This window comes from Sus scrofa, chromosome 16, assembly GCF_000003025.6.
Source record: "Sus scrofa isolate TJ Tabasco breed Duroc chromosome 16, Sscrofa11.1, whole genome shotgun sequence".
Lineage (NCBI taxonomy): Eukaryota > Metazoa > Chordata > Mammalia > Artiodactyla > Suidae > Sus > Sus scrofa.
In genome coordinates this window covers 45,106,131-45,129,934 of record NC_010458.4, presented here as the reverse complement: position 1 = coordinate 45,129,934, position 23,804 = coordinate 45,106,131, and the positions used below count along the sequence as shown (strand labels likewise).

General features: G+C 41.3%; 1 protein-coding gene across 9 annotated transcripts in view; it reads right to left on the bottom strand.

Moving 5' to 3' along the window:
- Window positions 1-23,804, bottom strand: part of MAST4 (microtubule associated serine/threonine kinase family member 4) — a 589,582-nt gene that overhangs the window by 432,166 nt on the left and 133,612 nt on the right. For 8 of the 9 annotated variants that reach the window (XM_021076748.1, XM_021076749.1, XM_021076750.1 and 5 more), the window contains one exon: window positions 1,827-1,980. In XM_021076748.1, coding sequence (XP_020932407.1) covers window positions 1,827-1,980 — 154 coding nt within the window. Of the gene's footprint in view, window positions 1-1,826; window positions 1,981-16,784; window positions 16,812-23,804 lie in introns of those variants that run through there. The other variant, XM_013984834.2, reaches the window with a different exon arrangement.

Below are 23,804 nucleotides of genomic sequence, written 5' to 3'. Positions count from 1 at the left end.
TCCTCATGGACAGTCAGGTTTGTAAATCACTGAGCCACAATGGGAACTCCAGAAGTGCAGTCATTTTATATGTATATATAATGATTTTTTTTATTATAGCTGGTTTACAGTGTTCTGTCAATTTTCTACTATACAGCATGGTGACACAGTTACAATACATGTATAGATTCCTTTTTCTCACATTATCATGCTCCATCATAAGTAACTAGATATAGTTCCCAGTGCTACACAGCAGGATCTCATTGCTTATTCCTTCCAAAGGCAATCGCCTGCATCTATTAACCCCACGTTTTTGATGAATTTTCTCCCCTTGGCTTGAAGTCAGCTTTACCGTCTATCCCGGAAGTGCACCCCCCTGGGTAACACATTCTAGACTCCACTGATCATGGTACAGAAAAACATTTCTCCTCTCAGAAATGTCAATTCCAAAAAGTCAAAATTTGTAATTCTCCCAGAAATGAAGAACTCAACTTACTTCCGAGATCATTTACGAACTGACAGATGAGACTATCATTTGTAGAGGAAGCTCGGTGTGGGGGTTTAAAAAACAAAGTTTCTTTGAAAACATTACTATTAAGAGGAAAAAACAATAAATAGAACTCCAACATTTAGTGATTTAAATTAAGTTTAATAATATGAAAATTTTTATGGGGAGTTATTTTCTAGAAAACATGCTTTAAGTTATTTTAATGTGGTTATCTTTCAAGTCAATAAAAGTTAATTGTTGATTTCTTCAACCTGAAATTTTTAAAATTAATGTTAACACAATTTAAAAATGGGTGAAAAAACTGGTGAAAGATCTGAACATGAACTTCACAAAAGGAAAAATACCAGTGTCCAATAAGAACATGAAAGGATGTTTTATATCACCTATTCATCAAGAAAATACAAATTAAAACTAGATATACTAGGATTATTTACCTATTAAAATGGCTAGAATTAAAGGACTGGCATGACCACAGGTGGACATGGATGCAGAGCAATTAGTTTCATGACCTTTTGCTGGTGGGAATCAATTTGGCAGTTTCCAATAAAGTTCAACATATGATACTGATACATGGAACAATATGAATGAATCTTAAAAACATACTGAGTGAAAGAAGCCAGACATAAAAAAAAGCCTGTACTGTATAATTCCATCAATATAAAATTCTTAAGATAAATCCAACCTATGGTGACAAAAAGCCGATCTCGGGTTGCCTGGGCCCAAAGACAGGGCACAGGGAACATTTTATATCCTGATTTTGGTGGCCGTTAACCCTGGTGTGTAAATCTGACAAAACCCATCCACATGCACACAAAGAATGGATAATTTTACCCTATTCTATTTCTATTTCAGTGACATTTCCTAATATCATCCTGCATTTAACTCCTCTCTGGACTGGATTAGATTTTACCAAATGGTCTGTAGAGGCAGGCACATGGTTAAGAGGCTGGTTTTCACATATGGAACTCCACTGTCATGGGGGACCCTCTACAGTTGTCCCTACCTATCCATGAGCATTGGTTCCAGGACTCCCACGAAACCAAAATCCACAGATGCTCACGTCCTCTAGACCACATGGCACAGTACTTGTGTATCTGTTAGGCACATCCTTCTGGATCTTTTTAGAGTACTCGTAATACCTCATACAATGAAAATGCTGTAAGTAGTTGTTGGCAGATGGCAAATTTATGTTTTGCTTGAGGGAACTTTCTAGAATTTTTTGTTTATATTTCCCAGCTGCAGTTGGTTGAATCCATGGATGCAGAACCCGCAGATACAGAGGGCTGACTGCACTGTATAAACGCCATCCCCTCTTAGACAAGTCACTCACACAACTCACCCGTCAGAGCACCTCCCAGGCTTCCCCGCCGCAGCTGTCTTCCATCCTCACTCACTTGTCTTTTAAACTTCAGTGACTTTCCAGGGCCAGAAGCCACGTCTGGGTTGCTGCATTTCCGAAATGGCATGGGTGGCGGGGATAATATGTGGTCAAGCTGCAGAGAGAAGGACAGGGCATGACTTGGTGGGGACACTCTCAACCAGAATGAAAGACCCACCCAGCATACTTTCATCCTCCTTTTCCTTCTCTCCATCCCTCTGTCCTAACCCTGCTTTTAATGTGGCTGGTTTAGAGTTTAGAGACTTCAAGGTGACACTGTTGAGTCTTCCATCTGAAAGAGTATCTGGCCTTGCTGCAAAATCCCCATTGCAGCATTTTTCAAGCTGTGGATCGTGGCACATTCAAGAGTCATGAAATCAAGCTTGGTAGGTTGTGACCAGTATACTTTTAGTGAACAGAACAGAAATTATCAAAGTCCAATGAAGGAAGCAAATGTATCATTTCATGAAATGTTTAAGTTGTGTGTGTGTATGTGTGTGTGTGTGTGTGTGTGTGCGTGTGTATCCAGAGCCACAATGTAAAATATATCTTTCTGTGAGCCATGAGATACCCCTAAAAATGAAGAATATTGCTCTACAGATTCTATGGAGAATCAATAGATCACTTCTTTAGCTTTTCACTAAAGAAAATTCACAAGCTTTAGGTGCTCACGAATATATGCAGGGAAGGGAAATGTCTAAACACCACAACCCTTAATGGAAATCAATACACCCGACATCACTTTATAGCTTTTTAAAAGAAAACCTGTCACAAGAGTCAGAGAAACCAAAGTCACTTCAAAAGACAGTTTTCTACAAAAGAATCCCTTGTGTCACAACACTTATTTCAAGATCCGTACTGCTTTTATAGGAAAATCTTTCAGACTTGAATAGGACCCTAAGTTCTAAAATGTTCTCCTCCAAGTAAGTATATATTCATGTCTAAGTGTCTAGATAGTTATTAAAGACAAAAATATCCATATGCACATGCATATATCCAGGTAGTTATTAAGAACAAAAAAGAAGTACAAAAGATATTCATGTATATTCCACCTGCCACAGAAAAGAGCCAACTTCATAGAAATTTAAAAACAAACAAACAAAAAAAGAGTTGGCTAACAATGCTCAGAGCCAGGCATTTTAGGAATTCAGAACTGAGATGTATTTTGTTTTCCTGAGTAGAAAGATGGTCATCTGGTTCTATCTGTCATAATTTTTTCACATTAAGGCTCTCATGGATGTTTATATAGGAAAAAGAAATTCAGGGATGGAGTCATCCTTTTGTCTGCCTATGCCATTGCAGCGTATACAAAACCATGGCACAAAAAGAAATTTGACCTTGTCTATGAGTAACTCCTCTCATGCCGGCTGAGATGAAATGGACTACACTGGCTCAGCGGTTACATGATGTCAAGTCTCCCCCAAGTGCAGCTGTATTCATTAGTAACACAGAACAGCTGGATTCCAAGCACTTGGAATAAGTGCCATCTGAAATTCACTGCCAGTCAGTATTCCACTGTATTTCACTGCCACTTAGTATTCCACTGTATTTCACTGCCACTTAGTAGTTTAGTGAGAGGTCCTTGAGAAAAGAGCCGTGCATCCACTCCAGGACCTGCCCTGATTAGCAGGGGAAAAGAATTCCAGATTGTACTTTTGGAAGTATTGTTGAGGCTGCTGTTTGTTACATCAGGGTCCTACTTAGGAGGGCCTCTAAGAACGAACATCTGTCTAGTCTTAGGCACTCTGCCCTTAAAGCTTACAGACAATGACATGTAGCAAGGGTGCCCTGCAGAGTGCACATTAGCTACTAGAAAATGCAGAACCGAGTCAAAGGTCCAAATGCAATCAGTCCGTTACACAGTGCAGTAGTTAATTTTGCTTCCTTCTTGGCTCTATTTTAGGTCCTTACCCCAGTGGCTTTGGTTATGGTGTTAGTTTTTGTTGTTGTTGTTGTTGTTGTTTTCCTTTTTTTCTGCCCACTTACTTTTGAGAAAAATTTTAGCAAATTTTCAACAACAGATAAGTTGTAAGTTTAGTACACTGAATACCATATTCCCTTCACTGGTGGTAAATTGTTAACCTTTGACCACAACGCTGTGCTCATTCTCCCACTCCTTCTCTCTCTCCCTTTCACAGCGAGTGTTAGGTGCAGACATTGTGGATTTTCATCCCTAAATACTTCAGCCTGCCTCTTCTAAGAACAAGGGTATTGTCTTAAATTTTCTTGCCTTGTTTTGTATGTGGTCTTGTATCTCCAATCTGTTGTTATCAAGAGGAAGTATAAATACTTGGAAAAATAAAATATCATGTAGACCTAATGCTAAAAATTTGCTCTTACACTGAAAGGAAAACTTGCAGCCACCAGGTGGCAATGTGTCATAGACATTGAACAAAACGCTCCATAATTGCTACTATTCAGGTAAAGGTACCGAGCATCCTTTACAACAACCAAGCGAGTTACGGTCCATTCTTTTTAGTCACTTTCTCTTAATTACTAGTGGCAACTGCATAACACACAAATATTTATTGTTTAAGGTTCTTCAACTTCTACTACTTATTTTTCACCTGAAGTTAATTTTTTCAGCTTGTGGAATTCTAATTAATTTCTCTGGGGAAGACAGTTATATCACCAATTAACAGAGGGTGGAAAAATAAGCAGAGCAAAGAAGGTAATTCTTAAGTAGGAATTATGTGATTTGCCTACAATTTCCAACAAAGACACGAAAGACATGAAACAAATGTAGAAGAAAGACAAGGAAATGAAGGAGAAAGTGTGGGCAAATAAGAAAGAAAATTCAGCACATATAGAGTCATAAACCATTAGCCCATAAGCCAGAGTTTTTAATCACAATCACAACCCCATGAGGAGTATTATTTTAAATAGGACAAAAATCAAGTCAGTGAACCATGAGGGCTGTGAATGTTTCCAACACAATATAAGCAGAAAAACCTGTAAGCCTCGTGCCATGTTCCAGGATCCCATTTTCTGCCTCACATCAACTCACACTCCCAATAGGGCTCTCTCTAAACAGATCATTTTTCCAAATCTGCTGTGTTGTCAGTGGCTCTACCTTTCTTTCTACAATTAGTCAAAGCTTCTCAGAATGGTCCACGACAGCCTTTCAATTTTTCATCTTTTGTCCTGATTCAAATACTCATGATCCCTCTAAAAACATTTCATCAGACCCTAGAGCTGGTGGCAGACAGTAAACCTATCACTTTGGACACTACTCCTTAAATGATTTCAGCTTAACATTTACCAACTTTTCCTAACTCCCAACTACAAGGAAATCAACCAAAGACAGAGGTTGTTTTTACAACTTTCACTCATGTTCAAGGGCATGCAAGCCTGCGTTTGTCATACTTGCTCCCAACACTTATTATTTCCTTTAGCAAGCAGTCAGTAAACAGCTGGAAAGCCAGACCCTACTCCTTGTGACATATTTACCTGGCAACCTGCTCACGACAAAGCATCTTGGACCGAAACACACTCTCCAGAAACATGTCCTTATCTCATTTGCCAAAAGCAAATAATGATTCGTGGTGGGCTAAATTTGCTCAAAACTTCCTATGTTTAGTTTTCTTAATCTCTTATAGTTCCACAAAACAGTTTGAAAAGGCATATTAGCATATTACTGAACTTAGAAGTCAGACAGACAGGGATCTTACAAGTAAGCAGAAGTTTACTACAAGTTGTACTAGCAGCTATTTTTTTTTTTAAACTGAAGTGTGGTTGATTTACAATGTTTTAGGTATACAGCAATTCAGTTAAGTATGTATATGTGCATATATATGTGTATTACTCTCTCTGTATATACTCTATCAGAATCTTTTCTATTATAGGTTATTACAAGATACAGAAAATAATTCCTTGTGCATACCCTAGGTTCTTGTTGTTTATCTGTTTAATATATAATAGGATGTATTTGTTAACCCCAAATTCCTAATTTATCCCCCCCACACCCATTCTCCACTGGTAACCATAAGCTTGTTTTCTATGTCTAAGTCTATCTCTATTTTCTAAGTTTACTTGTACCATTTTTTTAGATTCTTCATATAAGTGATATCATATGATATTTGTCTTTCTGTGACTGACTTCACTTAGTACGATAATCTCTAGGTCCATCCATGTTGCTACAAATGTCATTATTTCACTCTTTTTTATGGATGAATAATATTCCTCTGTGTGTGTGTGTGTGTGTGGTGTGTGTGTGTGTGTGTGTGTGAACACTGCATGTTCTTTACTCATCTGGGGATGGACATTTAGGTTGCTTCCATGTCTTAGCTGTCGTAAATAGTGCTTGCTATGAACATTGAGATGTATCTATCTTTTCTACTTAGAGTTTTCAACTTTTCTGGATCTATGCCCAGGAGTGGGATTGCTGGATCATACATTAACTCTATTTTTAGTTTTTTTAAGGACCCTCCATACTGTTTTCCATAGTGGCTGCACCAATTTTTTCTATGTCTAAGTCTATCTCAATTTTCATTCTCACCAACAGTATAGGAGGGTTCCCTTTTCTCCACACCCTCTCCAGAATGGACTTTTTGATGATGGCCATTCTGACTGGTGTGAGGTGTTACCTCATTGTAGTTTCGATTTGCATTTCTCTAACAATTTTGCTAGCAGTTTACCACAGGAAACATGCAAGCGTTTAGAGAACAAAAGGAGTACACAACTACAGCAAGTCTGATGGAACACTTGGACAAAAGTTTCCATAACTACCAGACATAGCAATCATCAGAAATTTACATCTATTTTCTCTATTGATCATCTCCAATCGTTGCTTGCTGTTTTACAATTATCAGGCTGAGTAAAGCAGAAGAGTCCACCACAATTAAGGGTAGCTTCTAGCATCAGTAAAAATAAATTAAAAGCAAATCATTTACAATACGCAGTCTTATCCTGCTTAGTATCTCTGCCATCACCATTGCCACCATCTCCAAACATAAACAATGGGTGTCTTTTTCTATGGCTATATCCCATAGTTTCACCCACCTCTTTCTAAAAAGATGCGTTATACCTTTCAGTGAACCTTGAACTTGCAGCCTTCCTGACAGTTTTCTCCAAGTCCATCTCCAGACACTTTTCTGCCCAAGCACACAAGTTCTCTCATTTATATGGTCACATAATCACCATTATTTAGAAATGTAAGAGATTTTTTTTCCAACTTCAGTAAATGGCAACTGCTTTTGTCTAGAACATCTCAAGTGACAAATCTCACACTTATTCTAAACTTTTCTTTCTTACTCCATAGCCCATTAGTGTATTCTCTAACTCAACCTCCCAAATATAACCAAATAAGCCAAAAAGAACCCAGGCACTTCACCATTTCTACTGCTATCACTCCTGTCTCTGCTTTCCAGCTCTCTCTGGCAAGAGCCTCCAAGTTGATCTGTTTCCATCCTACTCTCAGCACATCAGCCAGTGACCCCTCTAACATCAAGCCAGATACTTCAGATGCTCTCCTTGGCAGCCTCCCATGACTTCCACTTCACTCAGACCAAAATCTGAAGTCTTGACAACACCACACAAGGTCCTATCACTTTTACCCCCATCTCCCTGATCCCAGCTTCCACTTTTCCACTCACTCCATTGTTTTGAGGTCTGTTCCCAGACTTCAAAAATCTCCAGGCAACTTCCTATCCACGTTCCCACCAATCACTTCCTCCACCTGGAGCACACTGCAGATATTAGCTGCCATGCTCCCTTCATCCTCCAGGTCTCTATTCAAAAGTTACACTTTCAGGGGGAGTGTTCTCTAATTGCCCTGTGGAAAAGTGTTACCAGATGCAAGTTCACATGCCCAATATACAGTGAGGCCAAACAAACTGAAACACTGGAGTTTGGAGCAAATAAAGTCGGATTGCAAGGCCAAGCAAGAGAAAGGGTGGCTTGTGCTCAAAAATCCTGAACTCCTCAAGGGGTGTCAGCAAAGTATTTTTTAAAGGCCAGGTGAGGGAAGGGTGTCCCAAGGTTTGTGATCAGCTCATGCACAATTTCTGATTGGATAATGGCGATCAGTCCTTAGGGGCCAGAAGGTCTGGGGGTCTGTGCTCATGATAATCAAGTAGTTAATTTCTCCCATTTGGTGGTGGTTTTAGCACCTGAAGAACTCAAGAAATATACATCGTATATACTCTGATCTAGGTACCTCCGAGAGAGGAGCCAAAGCAGAGGATATGGGGAGGGGTCTGTCCCTGGAAGGTCCTATAGGGTCCTGCTCCATCACAAAAAGGCACGCCAACCACATTTTTCCTTTTTCAGTTTTTCTCCATGGTATCTACAGGATACCACAGGATGTGTAAGATCTTTTCTATTTGTTATCCTTCTCCCACTAGAAGTTGTGTGAAATTACATATGACTGTTTTGTCCACTCTTTGTCCACTGCTCTATATAAATGGCACCCAGTAACTACTTGTTCAAAGAACAAGCAAATTGCAAATCTCTGGTGTTTAGTTAACAGAAAAAAGTAAACCACATGTGCAATAAAGGGTTTTTATTGTTTGGGAAAAAAAAAAAAGATAAACTTCTAATATTAAATGTTACTCAAGGTGAAAATGCTAAAGGGAGTTGCTAGCATTTTGACAAAGTTGAACACTTCTTGTATGAAAAAGACCCTTAGGTTACAGCAAATGGCATCTTTTCAAAGACTATTTTCTATATACAAACTAATATGCTAATTTCTGAACACTGCTACCTCTGATGGTGATTCCTAAATAATGAATTTTTCGAACTTTTAACGCAATTTTAACTAGCATAATCACTTGCGTCTATCAGTTCCTCCTTTCGGTAATTCCTCCTTCACTTCCAAGACAGGGCACATGCATTTTAAAGACCCATCCAGAATGCATGTCCCCTAAGGGCAAAGTTCATTAGGTTCAAAGAGATCACCAAAATCGCTGCATACATAATGGGGTCTCAGAGCAAAGTCCTTTTTATACTAAAAAAGACAGAGAGAGACTGATAGTAACCTAGGATTATGAAGACATTGTTCACTTATTCTGTTTCTTGATGTGAAATATTCCAAGAAACCATAGATATGAAAATAATGAATAACTGTAATACTGCATCGACTATGCTTGTAATCTTAATTAACTGTTCTATTGCCTCCATCCAAAAAGGAATCAAATTGGCAACCTGAACTCATTTTATTATCAAATGGGATTTTATTTACATTTAAACTAAAGCCTATGAAACATTTTAAAATCTATGAGAGTTCTCTAGTTAAAAGTCATTATTGTTTTCATACTAATTCTGCAGTGGGAAGGCATGCCAACACGTACTATCCTAACTAGGACATTTAACTATTTCTACGTCTGCTTCCTCATCTACAAAGTTAGTAAGAAATGGTAATGTTAATACTATGAGAAAAAGAATGCATATCTATGTCTGACTGGGTCACTATGCTGTTCAGCAGATATTGATGCAACACTGTAAATCAACTACACTCTAATAAAAATTAAATTTTAAAAAAAAGAATACTACCTATCTCCTGAGGTGGTTGTGAAAGTTAAAACAAAACAAAACAAAAAAAACCTCACATATTCACTTAAAACACAGTAAGTATAAAATAGCTATTAGCTGTGGTGGTTATTAACATTCCCTTATAGGAAGTTAAGTCATTTGGAAGCATCTCTGCATGTGTACTTCATCATAAATGGTTTGCAAGGAAATTAAACTCATTACAACTTTACTGAATTGTCTTTTTTTCTTTTTTTTTTTTTTTTCTTTATGGCTCAAATGAGACCTTGGTTTGAATGAACTGCTTTAAAATTATTCCAGGCAGTAATTCTCATGCTGTGCTCTAGAGCACAAACTTCTGGGTCTTAATCATGGGGTTCTCAGCATGCATGAGGTGGGGAGCCTACTCTCAGTTTGAATTCTCAGGCACAGAATCCTAATGCCAGGCTTCCTAACTCTGACAGCTAAGGACAGACGTCAGAGGTGGTGAGGTTACAGATGAAGGATGGGTGAAAAGGCCCTGACACAGGGCTTGGCGCACCAAAGCACTCAGTAAGTAACCGTGTGTCACCACAGCTCAGTCTCCCCTTCCCTGAACCTGTTGACTCCTAAAGCATATGGCTCTTTATTTACATGGCCCTTCCCCAGGGGCCTTCTCAGGCATTCCTACTTCTGCTCTACAACGACTCCAAGAATAGAGAGAAAATATTTAACTTTTTCACCAGTCCTGAAGAATGTGCAACCTCCCTTCTCTCCGTATCCTAAAGCCTAACAACCTCAGACACTGAGAGAGCTACCTTCTTGGACTACATTTTATTGGGGCCCATTGAATTGAATTTGCTGACATGCATCATGGATTCTGCCACCCAGCATGCAGGCTTCCATTTAGTGATACTGTGAGAAACAGCCTTATGTATATCCTGCCACCCTGTTCTATAAACATGTAGAAAGGCTTTCTTGGGAAGACTCATCTCTTTATAAAAATATTAAGCAGCTGTGCACCAGGTGTTCCTCTGGGCACAACCGTGGACAAAACAGATGAAATCCTTGCCCACTAGGAGCTTCATTCCAGTTGGGGAGACAGAAACCTGGAGAAAATGCTGTCTGTTGTCTGCATTAGAAACAGATCTGCTTCTTCTGGGTTATGGTCGGATATTATCCTAAGAAGCCCATAAACCACAGAACTATCATGTTCCTCTAATTCAGCCACTAGAAATCATAGGGCACAGCAGGCAGTCCATCACCGCAAGTGTGGCAGGCCCAGTCTCCAACAAGACCCTGTGGATCTGGTTGTTGCAATAACCTCCCTGGATTTCACCGTACCCTGTGCTATAGACTGAATGTTTGTGTTCCCACTGAAAACATATATGTTGACCCCCTAACCCACCAAAGTGATAGTATTTGCAGGTAGGGCCTGTGAGAGGTGATTAGGTCATGAGGGCAGAGCTGTGATGAATGGGATTAGTGCTCTTACGGAAGAGACCCCCATAGAGCATCCTTGCCCCTTTCACCACATGACAGCGTAGCTAGAAAGGGGCAGGCTCTGATTCGGGAAGTGGGTCTCACCAGAAACCAAATCTGCCAGTGGCTTTATCATGGACTTGCCAGAATTCCCTTTCTCCCACAACCCTGAGAAATAAACTGTTTATACAGCATTTGGTCTACAGTGTTTTGTTACAGTAGCTCCAACTAAGACACGCTCTACACCACTGGCCTCACATCATGGTCATCCTGCCGCCTACGAGACATCTGGCAATATCCGGAACTATCTTTGGGTTGTTCAAAATAAAGGGGGCAGGGAATGTTCTGGTATCTACTGGCTAGAGGTGTGTGATGCTACTAGTGATCTGCAATGCACAGACATCCATAATGCCCCGTCAAGAAATTCTGAGTTCCCTGGTGGTCTAGTGGTTAAGGATTAGGCATCCTCACTGCTGTGGCGCAGGTTACATCCCTGGCCTAGGAACTTCTGCATGCCACAGGCGAAGCAAAAAAAAAAAAAAAAAAAAAAAGGAAAAAAAGAAACTCTGTGCTTGCTTTTTTTGGGTCTATCTGCACCTATTTTTAAATTAGTCATCTTGCCAAGTTCTGTGTTATTGTAGGTCAATCTTAAAAGCTTTTGGGAACAAGAAAGGGGGGGCAAAGGGACAGCACAGAATCTTTGCAAGAATTGTTCATGTCAACATGATTTGTTAAGAAAATCACTTCCTGAGTCACATTAATTTACCCAACCTATTTAGCAGTTTATTGCATTTCACTTTCTCAATGAGCATCCATGTTTTGAAAAATACATCAATGGAACATATTTAAGCAGAAAGATGTACTAGATACCAATATCATTTTTCCATCTTCAGTTTTGTAATTAATTCTTTGAATCACAAACTTCAATTAGCAATATAAAAAGTGTTTCAGAAACATCCTAACACACATTATTAGATCAAACTACAGTGGCATTCACCTAAACAGAGCTGCACCACTAGTTTCATCTCTTAAGAGAATTGATTTTCTTTCTTCCCTCCCGAGAGAAATATGTAAATTAGTACTTTGATACCACAATCTCGCTTTTGTCTGTCAACTCAACTTCAAGAAAGTCAATTCCTTTGCTTATGAACATCTATACACACACACACACAACCAGCAATATCATCATCGTCCCAAGGACAAAGCACCACACAGCAGGCATTTAATTGTGATGTGTACATTAAGCAATACATTCAACGGTCTACAGATGAAAAAAAAAAACAGAGCTAATTTTATATCACGGTTTTCTGAAACACAGCACTTCTCTTAGTTTAGAAACAATGACACCACAGCAGCACAGGGAATACACTGATTTGACTTTGCATACGTATCACCTATTTTCCTGTCACTTTAATATTCTAGCTGTGTCCCTGACCTTTATTTAGGGATCTGATCTATGCCTGAAGTTGTTTACTTATTTGAAGACATTAAATTCCCCCAGTACCATCATGTCCCCATCAGCAGCATAACTAACGACTCTGATGGCGGTTAACAAAGCAGGCAGAGAATATACTTCTACCCATCATTGTCCCCACGTTAAAAGTCAGAAGGCAAATCCCCAAGATGCCACAAAACTTGACATTCTGTGCCCACCCCCGCATGCCCTGCCCACCCCTCCACCAAGGCAGGTAGTAGATTATTCCCATTTCACCAAAGGGCAGATTCGGAAAGATTAATCCCTCCAAAGTCATCAGTTTCACAGGGGGTACAGAAGAAATTGAGCTCAAGAGTCCTAACTCCAAAGCCCATGACACTTCCACTGTAACAAACTGCCCCCTAGAAAGGGGCTCCCAGTGGAGAAGCACAGGAAACCTCAGGAAGATCAGTTTCCTTTTCTCTCCCATCCAGCAAGTCTCCCCAGAGAGAACTGGGTCTCAGACTCTGGTGTCACCCAGTCTGAATGGTTGAGTTTAATTCTAGTTGGCAATCCACAGAAGCAGTTTCTAGGGCTTCTTAGCTGAAATCCTCAAGTCAAAATTATAGAATCACAAAATATTAGTAGGGGAAACACCTCAGAATCACCTGTGCTCTCATTTCCTGCTCTTCAGAAGACTGATGCCCAGAGAAGTCAACTGCCTGTGTTTGCAAAAAGAGCTGGTGTATGAATCCAATCAGAACCCAGACTTTCAGATCTACCGTCATTGACCTATTACCCCTTACTCCCTTAACCGACTTTGGTTTCCTGTAACCCGCCAGGATCTAACACTCTATTGTAATTGACTTATAGGATTATCAACAACGAGCTGTTTTAAAAGAATGTTTAGTCGAATGTTTACTATGGAGTAGACATTGTGCGAAGGGCTGACAATGAAAGAAGACAGAAGGGACATAGTCATCTCCCCCAGGGCACTTCCATTGGCATGCAGGTGACAGACACCAAAGCACAACCAGGAAACAACATGAGGAACATAATGGTAGAGTCAGGTATGAGGGACTATAGTAGCTTTGGGCAGGGTTGTGGTCCAGCACCTCATTAGTTTCATGTCCTTACTGTGCTGGCTGAGCCATGGTGGCATTACTTAATGACTGAAATGCAGGAGAGGGTTGACTAGCATTTACTCGCATATATGATGGTCTTCTCGGTTCAGAAAGGTACACAGTGTGGTGTGTAAAGACTTGGTCATTTTTCTTCTGGCTTGGAGATTTTTCCAACTTTTTTTCTAATGCTACAGAAAAAAAATTATTTTCTGAACAAGCCAGTCTAAGAAGAACTTATGGGGGAGAATCTCCTTCTTGGTTGAAGAGTTGCTTTGAGGAGTTCCCTTCGTGGCGCAGTGGAAACAAATCTGATTAGGAACCATGAGGTTATGGGTTCGATCCCTGGCCTCGCTCAGCGGGTTAAGGATCTGGCATTGCCATGAGCTGTGGTGTAGGTTGCAGATGCGGCTCAGATCTGGCATGGCTGTGGCTGTGCTGTAGGTGGGAGGCTACAGTTCTGATTCGACCCCCAGCCTGGGAACCTCCATATGCCACAGGTGTGGCCCTAAAAAGACAAAAAGACAAAAGAAAAAAAGAAGTTGCTTTGATGAGTACCATAGGGGAAAATATCTAAGTCTACAGGGTCTGAACCTGAGCAAAACTACTTTGTATTAGGGCAGGAGGAAGGATTTGCTGGCTGCTCCAGAGCTGGAAAGAGAAGGAACATGAAATAAGCACCAAAAGATGAGGTGTTTTTTCAACTAAGTGAAAATCAACCAAGGAGAGTAACTGACAGCCAAGCCTTCTCTGAGAGAAGGTATAAAAGAAAGGGCAGAATTTCTCCTGCTATCGGCGCCATGCAGCCTGACCCTAAATGTCTCTTCTTCAGGAACCACGGCAGGCATGCCAGGAGCCATGCAGGCATCACCTCCCATTTTCTGAGGGGACCAGAGAACAGTGGAGAGGAGCAAGGTAGGGGTTTGGGGCAAGCCCACAGCCAGGACGGCATTCGGCCACATAAAGGAGGCAAATGACCATTTCATCTATAAAATAAGGGTCATGACATCCTCCTCACAGGATTCTTCGGGATTAAGTCAATTGATAAATACTGAGTTCCCAGCAAGACAAGGCACTCAAATGTTTATTCTCTTCCCCTTTTCCACTCCTTCCTTTGCCTGGTTCATTTTGCCAGAACCATAAAAGAAAATAAGCCCTAGAACCTCTGTTCAATAACATCTATTAAACCTAAAAATAAACTTTACACAAGTTCCTGGGGGAAAAAAACTTCAAAATATGCTCTCCTTATAAAATAATGTGTAAGTGCTTTAACTGGACAAACATATAAATTACTGTTCATTTCATGATTTTACATTAAGAGGGGAAAAGGGCTGTTTGAGCAAGTCCACTGTGGGCTGCAGTAGCAAACTGAACTCTGACCTAAGAGTCCAAATAAACACTCTTCAGAAAAGCGTTCCTAAGAAGCGTGAGTCATGAGTTCTCGGCAGCTTAGTGGTCTCACCTGGTTAAAATGGAAATATTTTAGAAAGAGAGGAGAAACCATCCCTGGGAAATTGGCAAATAGTCTGGGAACTAAAAAGGGGGCTCTGGGGTGGGGTGGGGGGCATTCAAATTCTTTTTATGGCATCACTTCTTTAGGAAGGAAAACAAAAACCAGAGAATGTGAAGGAAGTGGAGCAGAAAGAAAGGAGTGAGGGCGAATGGGGAGGGAGAGGCAGACGAACTGAGGACAAGAGCGATGGAAGGAGAGCTCTTCAGGGAAGACAGTGCCCTGCTGGCTCCCAGGCTCCGTGTTCCCTCACCTTCCGCTCTGGTTGGGTCCCACTCCCACCACAGGGCCTAAGAGCCTCCTCTCTTAGCAAAAGTAACAATAAATAATTATAATAAACTGTATTAAATATTTATAAATGAAATATCCCATAATTCTAAATAAGCACATTCTAAGATCTTAACTGAGCAGCCCCCTGGCTCAGCAGCAAACCCATCTTATTCCTGGATTTCTGTCTTGCCAGGTTGTTTTGTCCGGCTGTCTATTCTGTTTCCCTGGGCTGAGTGAGTCTCTGCTTCTCTGTTACTAGGCTCCCTGGCCTGTGCCCCCAGAGGTCTTGAGTCTGGCTCTGGTTGACTCTTGCCTCTGAAGCAGCCTGCTAGGGGACCAGATCCCAACACGATGCCAGGGCTCAGGGCCTCCTGCCTGGCTGCCCAGCGAACAGCCCTGCCTCTGCTGGGAGCTATGCCAGGATTCAGCACTGGCTTTAAAACTTTAGGTAAAGGCGCTAATGTCCCAGCTTTCCTTTGTCCTACCGCACCATCCCATGGCTGAATCCCACATCATCATCTACCCGTCAAGAGTCAGGCCTGGTCTCACCTGCCAGTTCCCCAGGGGCACACAAATGAAATGAACATGGGAAGGAGAAAATGACTCACAAAGACATAAGAAGAGGAAAGAAGGTGGGAAACAGAATGAGGGAGACAGAAGAAAAAGGAAAAAAGAAGAGCAATGACTAGCTTGATAAGAATCGGTAGAAGATGAATCCATTTTAACTTTTCTTCACAGTCTGCTGTTGATGTGAGTCATGAGTTTTGAGTTACTTGATCACTCTGATCTTCTGATTATTGATTATACTGTCCTTGAAAAGCCAGATTGGCTGACCAACCATTAACTGGAAACTCACTTTTTTTTTTTTTTACAGCCATACCTGCAGCATGTGGAAGTTCCCAGGCTAGGGGTGAAATAGAAGCTACAGCTGCCATTCTATGCCACAGGCACAAAGACACCAGATTCAAGCTGCATCTGCCAACTACACCACAGCTCGTGGCAACACCAGATCCTTAACCCACTGAGCAAAGCCAGGAAATGAACCTGCATCCTTACAGATACTAGCGGGTTCATTACCGCTGAGCCACCATGGGAACTCCAGAACTCATATAGTTTTATCTGTTTCACAAAAGGGTCTGGCTCCACACAGGAGTCCCCTGCACTCCTCAACTCCCACACCTCTGGGGAAGAAAATTCTTCTCAAGGTTCCAGGAGAGAAGGACAAATGGAGATGTTCCCAACGACCACCTGAAATCAGGCCAGGCAAAGATTCTGCCTTTGGGTACAGGTTCATAACTCTGCTAAAAGTAGTATTCATCAGAAGCTACAGTGCAGTAAAAACAGACAGAAGACAATTCACTGTCAAGATTCCCTTGAGTTTTCACAGCAGCCCCCAAGGATTGGGTAGCGTTACATAAATAAGACCAACACAGCAACAAGGAGAGTTGAAGAAGACTGAGAGTTTTATCATACTCTTTTTTTTTAACCATGTCGATAAACAATAATTCCTAAACTACTGCTTAAAACACAACTGCTTTTGCCAATATGGAGAAACAACTCTGTTTCCCTTCTCACTAAAGAACACAAAAACCAGTCAATAACAAGAACCCCAAGGAAACACCCAACAAGCTCAAGAGCCAAGCAGTCCCAACCTCGGAAAGTGTGAACACACTGACCTCTGAGCACATCTCGAACAGACCTGCGCAGGTGGACCAGAAAGCAGCTTAACAGTCAGCATCTGACCCAGTTCTGGCTCCCACACCCCACGGCTTTAGTTTCCTATTTTTGCCTGAGACTTGCTGGTGGACAGCCTCAATGTCAATGCACATGGATCTAAAGGCTGGAGTCAAGAAACACAGTAAGTTCGTGAAAGTTTCAAGTTGGAGCTTGAAATCTGCCAAGAAAAAGAACATCCCATTCTGTGCATATACTCTTGCAGTAAATATAGGGTTCTTAAATATAAAAGCTGAAACTTACAAGTGATGAATTAGACTGCTTCTCCTTACATGGGGATTTTAAACAATGAATTTCTCTGCCCTGTGTTTATTTAAAGATGAATAAATATAAAAACTGGGCACAAAATATGAAAGCTCAGCTCCTATCTCCAAGGCCATGCTGAGGGACAGGTCTGGCTGATGAAGTACACAATCCCCCATCCATCTATACCATCATAGCTCCAGAAAGCCAGGCTGCCCCTCATCAGGGTGATGGTTTTTCTTTGCGCTCCAATTCCTATAATGGTTATGGTCACCCCCTATTGCGGAGAGGCCCCATTCCCACCAAGCTCAAAGCACCACAGCCACTCAGCTTCATTCATGACCTTCACTGCTGCTTGCAGGGATCAGCCAACTACAGCCCGCATGCCCAAAAGAAATACTAGACCACAGCTATGCCCATTTGTTTGTATACTGTCCACACTCTGCCACATCAGCAGAGCTGAGCAGTTGTCACAGCCTGTACGGCCCACAATGCCTAAAATATTTACCATCTGGTTTTGATTAAGCAAGTTTGCCAGTGCCTGATTTCTTCAGTGAATTCACTGAGCATCTACTATGTGCCAGGTGTTGCGTGAGCACATGGAGAGAGCAGAGAGCAAAGCCAAGTGTCAGTAAAGGTGACGAAGCAGCAGCAGGATACAGGACAGGACAAGGGCCGCTCTGCTACATGGGTGGTTAGAGGCCATCTCTCTGACAGGGGCCATTTGAAGAGACCTGGAGGGAGGGCGGGGTGCAGGGGAAGAGGCTTCCAAGCCAAGGGAAGGGCAACTTGAGGGCCCAGAAGCGAGAGCGAGTTTAGCATGGGAGAAATGGCAAGCAAGGTGGCTGGGCAACACCTCCTTTCCCTGGTCTCATCCACCAGTCCCTCCCTCCCTGGCTAGGCATCTTCCTGAGTGCTGTAGGCATGTTATCTGTTTAATCTTTAAAATGACCCTTGAGAACCCTCCTGCACTGCTGGTGGGAATGTAAACTGGTACAGCCACTATGGAGAACAGTTTGGAGGTACCTTAGAAATCTATACATAGAACTTCCATATGACCCTGCAATCCCACTCTTGGGCATCTATCCGGACAAAGCTCTACTTAAAAGAGACACATGCACCCGCATGTTCATTGCAGCACTATTCACAATAGCCAGGACATGGAAACAATCCAAATGTCCATCGACAGAGGATTGGATTCGGAAGATGTGGTATATATACACAATGGAATACTACTCAGCCATAAAAAAGGATGACATCATGCCATTTGCAGCAACATGGATGGAACTAGAGAATCTCATCCTGAGTGAAATGAGCCAGAAAGACAAAGACAAATACCATATGATATCACTTATAACTGGAATCTAATATCCAGCACAAATGAACATCTCCTCAGAAGAGAAAATCATGGACTTGGAGAAGAGACTTGTGGTTGCCTGATGGGAGGGGGAGGGAGTGGGAGGGATCGGGAGCTTGGGCTTATCAGACACAACCTAGAATAGATTTACAAGGAGATCCCGCTGAATAGCATTGAGAACTATGTCTAGATACTCATGTTGCAACAAAGAAATGGTGGGGGAAAAACTGTAATTGTAATGTATACATGTAAGGATAACCTGACCCCCTTGCTGTACAGTGGGAAAATAAAATAAAAAAAATAAATAAAATATAAAAAAAAATAAAATAAAATGACCCTTGAATGTGGTATTATTTTCATTCCCATTGTACAGATAAGGAAAGTGAGGTTTAGGGAGCTTAGGTGACTTGGCTCAGGTATCAGAGCCGGTGACCCATAAAGACAAAGCCCCATTGGAGTTCCCATTATGGCAAGGGAAGCCTCACTGATACAAGGAAATGGCTTGCAAAAAAAAAAAAAAAAGAAAGAAAAAGAGGAAGGAAACAATTATTTACAGAAGGCCTTCTGAGGGCCAGGTGCTGATCTAAACACTGTGTACTTTATTTCTGGGAGATGGTGCTTAGTGAGAACATCCAAGTAAGAAAACACAAGAGGGAGTCCCTATTGCAGCTCAGTGGGTTAAGAACCTGACTGGTCTCCATGAGGAGTGGGATCCATCCCTGGCCTTGCTCAGTGGGTTAAGGATCTGGTGTTGCCACAGGCTGTGGCATAGGTGGCAGATGCATCTCAGATCCAGAGCACTGATAACGTTGGGTCCTTAACCCACTGAGCCAGTGGGGAACCCCAATAAGGACATTATTTACTGGGAAACGATTTACCTACAATCTTTGAAGGATTCTTACATTTCAGAATCTTAGACACAAGACCTCATTACTAAAATTTATTCATCAACAATAGACACAGTCAAGTTAGAAATCAAAAGTCAAAGGAGGAAGTTAGCCTAGGAGTGTGCTACGGCTCACAGTGTCAAAGGCCTGGCCGTAGCTAAGGTTCACCTTAATCCCCCCAAAGTACCACATCTTCACCCTGAAGGAGAATGACATGACACCCTACTCTGGCCTTCCCAAAATACCCTCAGAATCTAGAAACCCCCACCTGAGACACACGCACACACTCTCTGCCCTCCCCCTCCGCAGCTGTCAGTCTTGTTTGCTTATTGTCACCCTCCTGCACTAGACCAGAAGCTTCAGCAAAGTTGAGATTAGGATCTGTTTTGTCCCCTGGTGAAAGCCCAGAGGCTAGAAGAGTGCCTGGCACACAGAGACAGTGGCCATTAGTGCTGCACGGACCATTTCAGACCCTCCACCTTCTGGGCACTCAGTAGTGTTGTACTTCCTGCCCCTTTGGGTCTAATAGAGCCAGGTGACATGATCTGATCAGCAAGAGTGTAGAGCAGCCAGATGTATCACCTCGGGGCGTAGGGGGAAGTACTTCACTGTGGATGTGAGACCCTCCAGAGCCCTTATCTAACTGCTTCAGTGACCCTTTGCTCCAAGGGGGCTACCCTGTCAGCCTCTCCCAGAGTGTGGACAATATCAAGGAGAGCACTATGAACAGTGGGTGTAAATCATGAGCAAGAAATAAACCTTTGTGCTTTAAGCCACCAAGGCTTAACTGATAGGGTAAGTGCTCAATAAAAACTTGTGGTTGAGGAGTTCCCTGGTGGCCTAGTAATTAAGGTCCAGGCATTGTCACTACTGTAGCTTAGATCACTGCCACGGTGCAGGTTTGATCACTGGCCTGGGAACCTCTGTATGCCAGGGGCATAGCCAAATAAATAAAAATCTGTAGTTGCATGTGTCAGCTGCCCTCAGAGAGCTCACAGACCACAGCAAGCTCTTAGAGGACCCATACCCTCACAAAGCAGCCTGTTATAATTTGGAACAAGTCATAGGTACTCAGTCAAAACCTGCTCCCAAAGAACAGGATGCTGCACTGGTGAATTTTATGTGTCAACTTGACTGGGCCCCGTTTCTTTGGAGACTCCTATTTCAAAAGCATATGGCTAGACAGGACATAAAGCAGGAAAAGGTGGTTAATAACTCACTCCCTGCTTTCCTTATCTGCCTCAAGCTTTCCTGGAGGGTTCTTTGATTGAACAAGGTCAAGAGAAAGTGCCTAGGAAGCTTTACTATGAGAAGTGATCAATACTGGTAAGGGAAAGGTTTGTTGGTTTGTCTTATAGATGTTTCGCTCTGAAGCCTTTAAAGAAACAAAAACTCCCTCTAGCAAAGCAGACCTTAAGGATGAACGAGCCCCTCTGGGATGAACCTTAAACTTGAAAGGAGCCTGGAAGAAGGAACAGAACCAAGGAATCAAAGTGTGTGGGTGAACACTAGGCCAAGAGACTCAGCTGCCCAGATGTGTAGTGACTTTACATATGCACAGGAATTCTTAGGTATTCCTCCCCTTAAGAGGGAGAACTTAATAACTCTACCCCATTTAGTGCACATTGTTGCTTTTAAGAAACATGACAGGGCAGAAATGATGGTGCATAGCTTCTAAAATGGCCGTAAATGGCACTGTGAGTTTATTTTTGTTCTTTCCTTCTCCTTGCATTTCCACTGCTGATCCACCCATGCATTCCTCCCCTTCCATGCACTGAGTACATCATCTAGGAGAAGCCAGCTGCCAAGCCATGAGGACATTCAAGCATCCCTATGGAGAGGCTCATGTGCTGAGGAACTGAGGCTTCCGGACAACAGCCAGCACCAACAGACCAACAGCAAGAGGGAAGCATCTTGAAAGTGGATCCTCCTGTTAAAGCTTTAGGTGACTGTGACCTTGGCTCGAACCCTGTGAATGAGCCCAAGCCAGAACCACCCAGCTAAGATGCTTCTGAATTATTACCGCAAAAAACTTTGGGTTAATAACTCATTGGGTTTGGTTTTGTGTCATTTTGCTTTTTTTTTTTTTTTGCTATTTCTTGGGCCGCTCCCGCGGCATATGGAGGTTCCCCAGCTAGGGGTCCAATCGGAGCTGTAGCCACCGGCCTACGCCAGAGCCACAGCAACGCGGGATCCGAGCCGCGTCTGCAACCTACACCACAGCTCACGGCAACGCCAGATCCTTAACCCACTGAGCAAGGGCAGGGACTGAACCCGCCACCTCATGGTTCCTAGTCGGATTCGTTAACCACTGCGCCACGACGGGAACTCCTCATTTTGCTTTTTAAGCAGCTAAAGCGGGGGGATACTTTTGTTACTGAAGTATACTTGATTAACAAATGTTTTGTTAGTTTCTGGTCTGTAGCAAAGAGACACTCTCTCTCTCCATATATATATATATATATATATATATATACACACACACACATATATATATATACACACACACACATATATATATACACATATATATATACACATATATATACACACACTCACATATATGTATATATATGTGAGTGTGTGTGTATTCTTTAATCTTCTTCTCCATTATACATTATTACAAGATACTTGATATAGTTCCCTGTGGCGTGGTATATAGTAGGATCTTGTTTTTCTATTTATATACATAGTAATATTTATCAGTTAAATCTCAAGCTCCTAACTTGTCTCCCCCTCTCTTCCCCCTTTGGAAACCATAGTTTGTTTTCTATGTTTCTGTTTCTGATTTGTAAATAAGTTCATTTGTATCCTTTTTTAAAGATTCCACATATAAGTGATATCACGAATTTATCTTTCTCTGGCTTATTCCACTTAGTATGAGAATCTCTGGGTCCATCCATGCTGTCGCATGGCATTAGTTCATTCATTTTTATGGCTGAGTATTATTCTATCCACATCCTCTTTACCTATTCATCTGTTGATGGACACTTAGGTTGCTTCCATATATTGGCTATTATTAAATAATACTGCTATAAACACTGGGATGCATATATCTTTTCGAATTAGTCTTCTCTGGATATATGCCCAAGAGTGAGATTGCTGGATCATATGATAACTCTATTTTTAGTATTTTAAGGAATTTCCATATGTTTTCCATAGTGGTTGCACCAATTTACATTTCCAACAACAGTGCAGAAGGATTCCCTTTTCTCCACACCCTCCCCAGCATGTGTTACTTGTAGACTTATTAATCATGGCCATTCTAATTGGTGGGAGGTGGTACCTCACTGTAGTTTTGATTTGCATTTCTCTAATAATTAGTGATGTTGAGCATCTGTTCATGTGTCTGTTGGCCATCTATGTGTCTTATTTACAGAAACATCTATTTAGGTCTTCTGCTCATTTTTTTTATTGGGGTGCTTCTTTGCTATTGAGCTGTATGAGATGTTTTTATATTTTGGAAATTAATCCCTTGTTGGTCACATGATTTTCAAATATTTTCTCTCATTCTCTGGGTTGTCTTTTTGTTTTGTTTATGGTTTCCTTTGCCATACAATAGCTTCTAAGTTTGCTTAGGTCCCATTTGTTTATTTTTGTTTTTCTTTCTATTGCCTTGGGAGATTGACTAAGAAAATATCGCCATGATTTATGTCAGAGAATGTTTTATTCATGTTCTCTTCTAGAAGTTTTATAGCATCATGTCTTATATTTAAGACCTTAAGTCATCTTAAATTTATTTTTGTGTATGGTGTGAGAAAACGTTCTAACTTTTTTTGATTTACATGGTATGGTCCAGCTTTCCAAACACCACTTGAAGAGACTTCTCTTTTCTCCATCCTATGTTCTTGACTCCTTTGTCCAAGATTAATTGACCATAGGTGTGTGGGTTTATTTCTGGGCTCTCTATTCTTTTCCATTGATCCTTATGTCTATTTTTGTACCAATACCATGCTGTTTTGATTACTATAGCATCATAGGATTGTCTGAAGGGTTATACCTCTAACTTGGTTCTTTTTCCTCAAGATTGCTTTGGCAATTTTTGGTCTTTTATGGTTCCATAAAAATTTTAGGATTGTTTGTTCTAGTTCTGTGGAAAATGCCATGGCTAATTTGATAGAGATCACATAAAATCTGCAGATTGTTTTGGGTAGTATGGCCATTTTAAGACTATTAATTCTTTCAATCTAGGAGCATGGGAAAGCTTTCCATTTTTTAAATCATCTTCAGTTTCCTTTATCAATATTATATAGTTCTCAGTGTAGAAGTCTTTCACTTCCTTGGTCATGTTCATTTCTAAGTCTTTTTTTTAATGTGATTTTTTTTTTTTACTTTCTCTTTCTGATATTTCATGGTTAATGTAAAGAAATGCAACAGATTTCTGTATGTTAATCTTGTATCCTGCTACCCTGCTGAATTCATTTATCAGTTCTAATAGTTTCTGTGTGGAGTCTTTAGGGTTTTCTATATAGAGT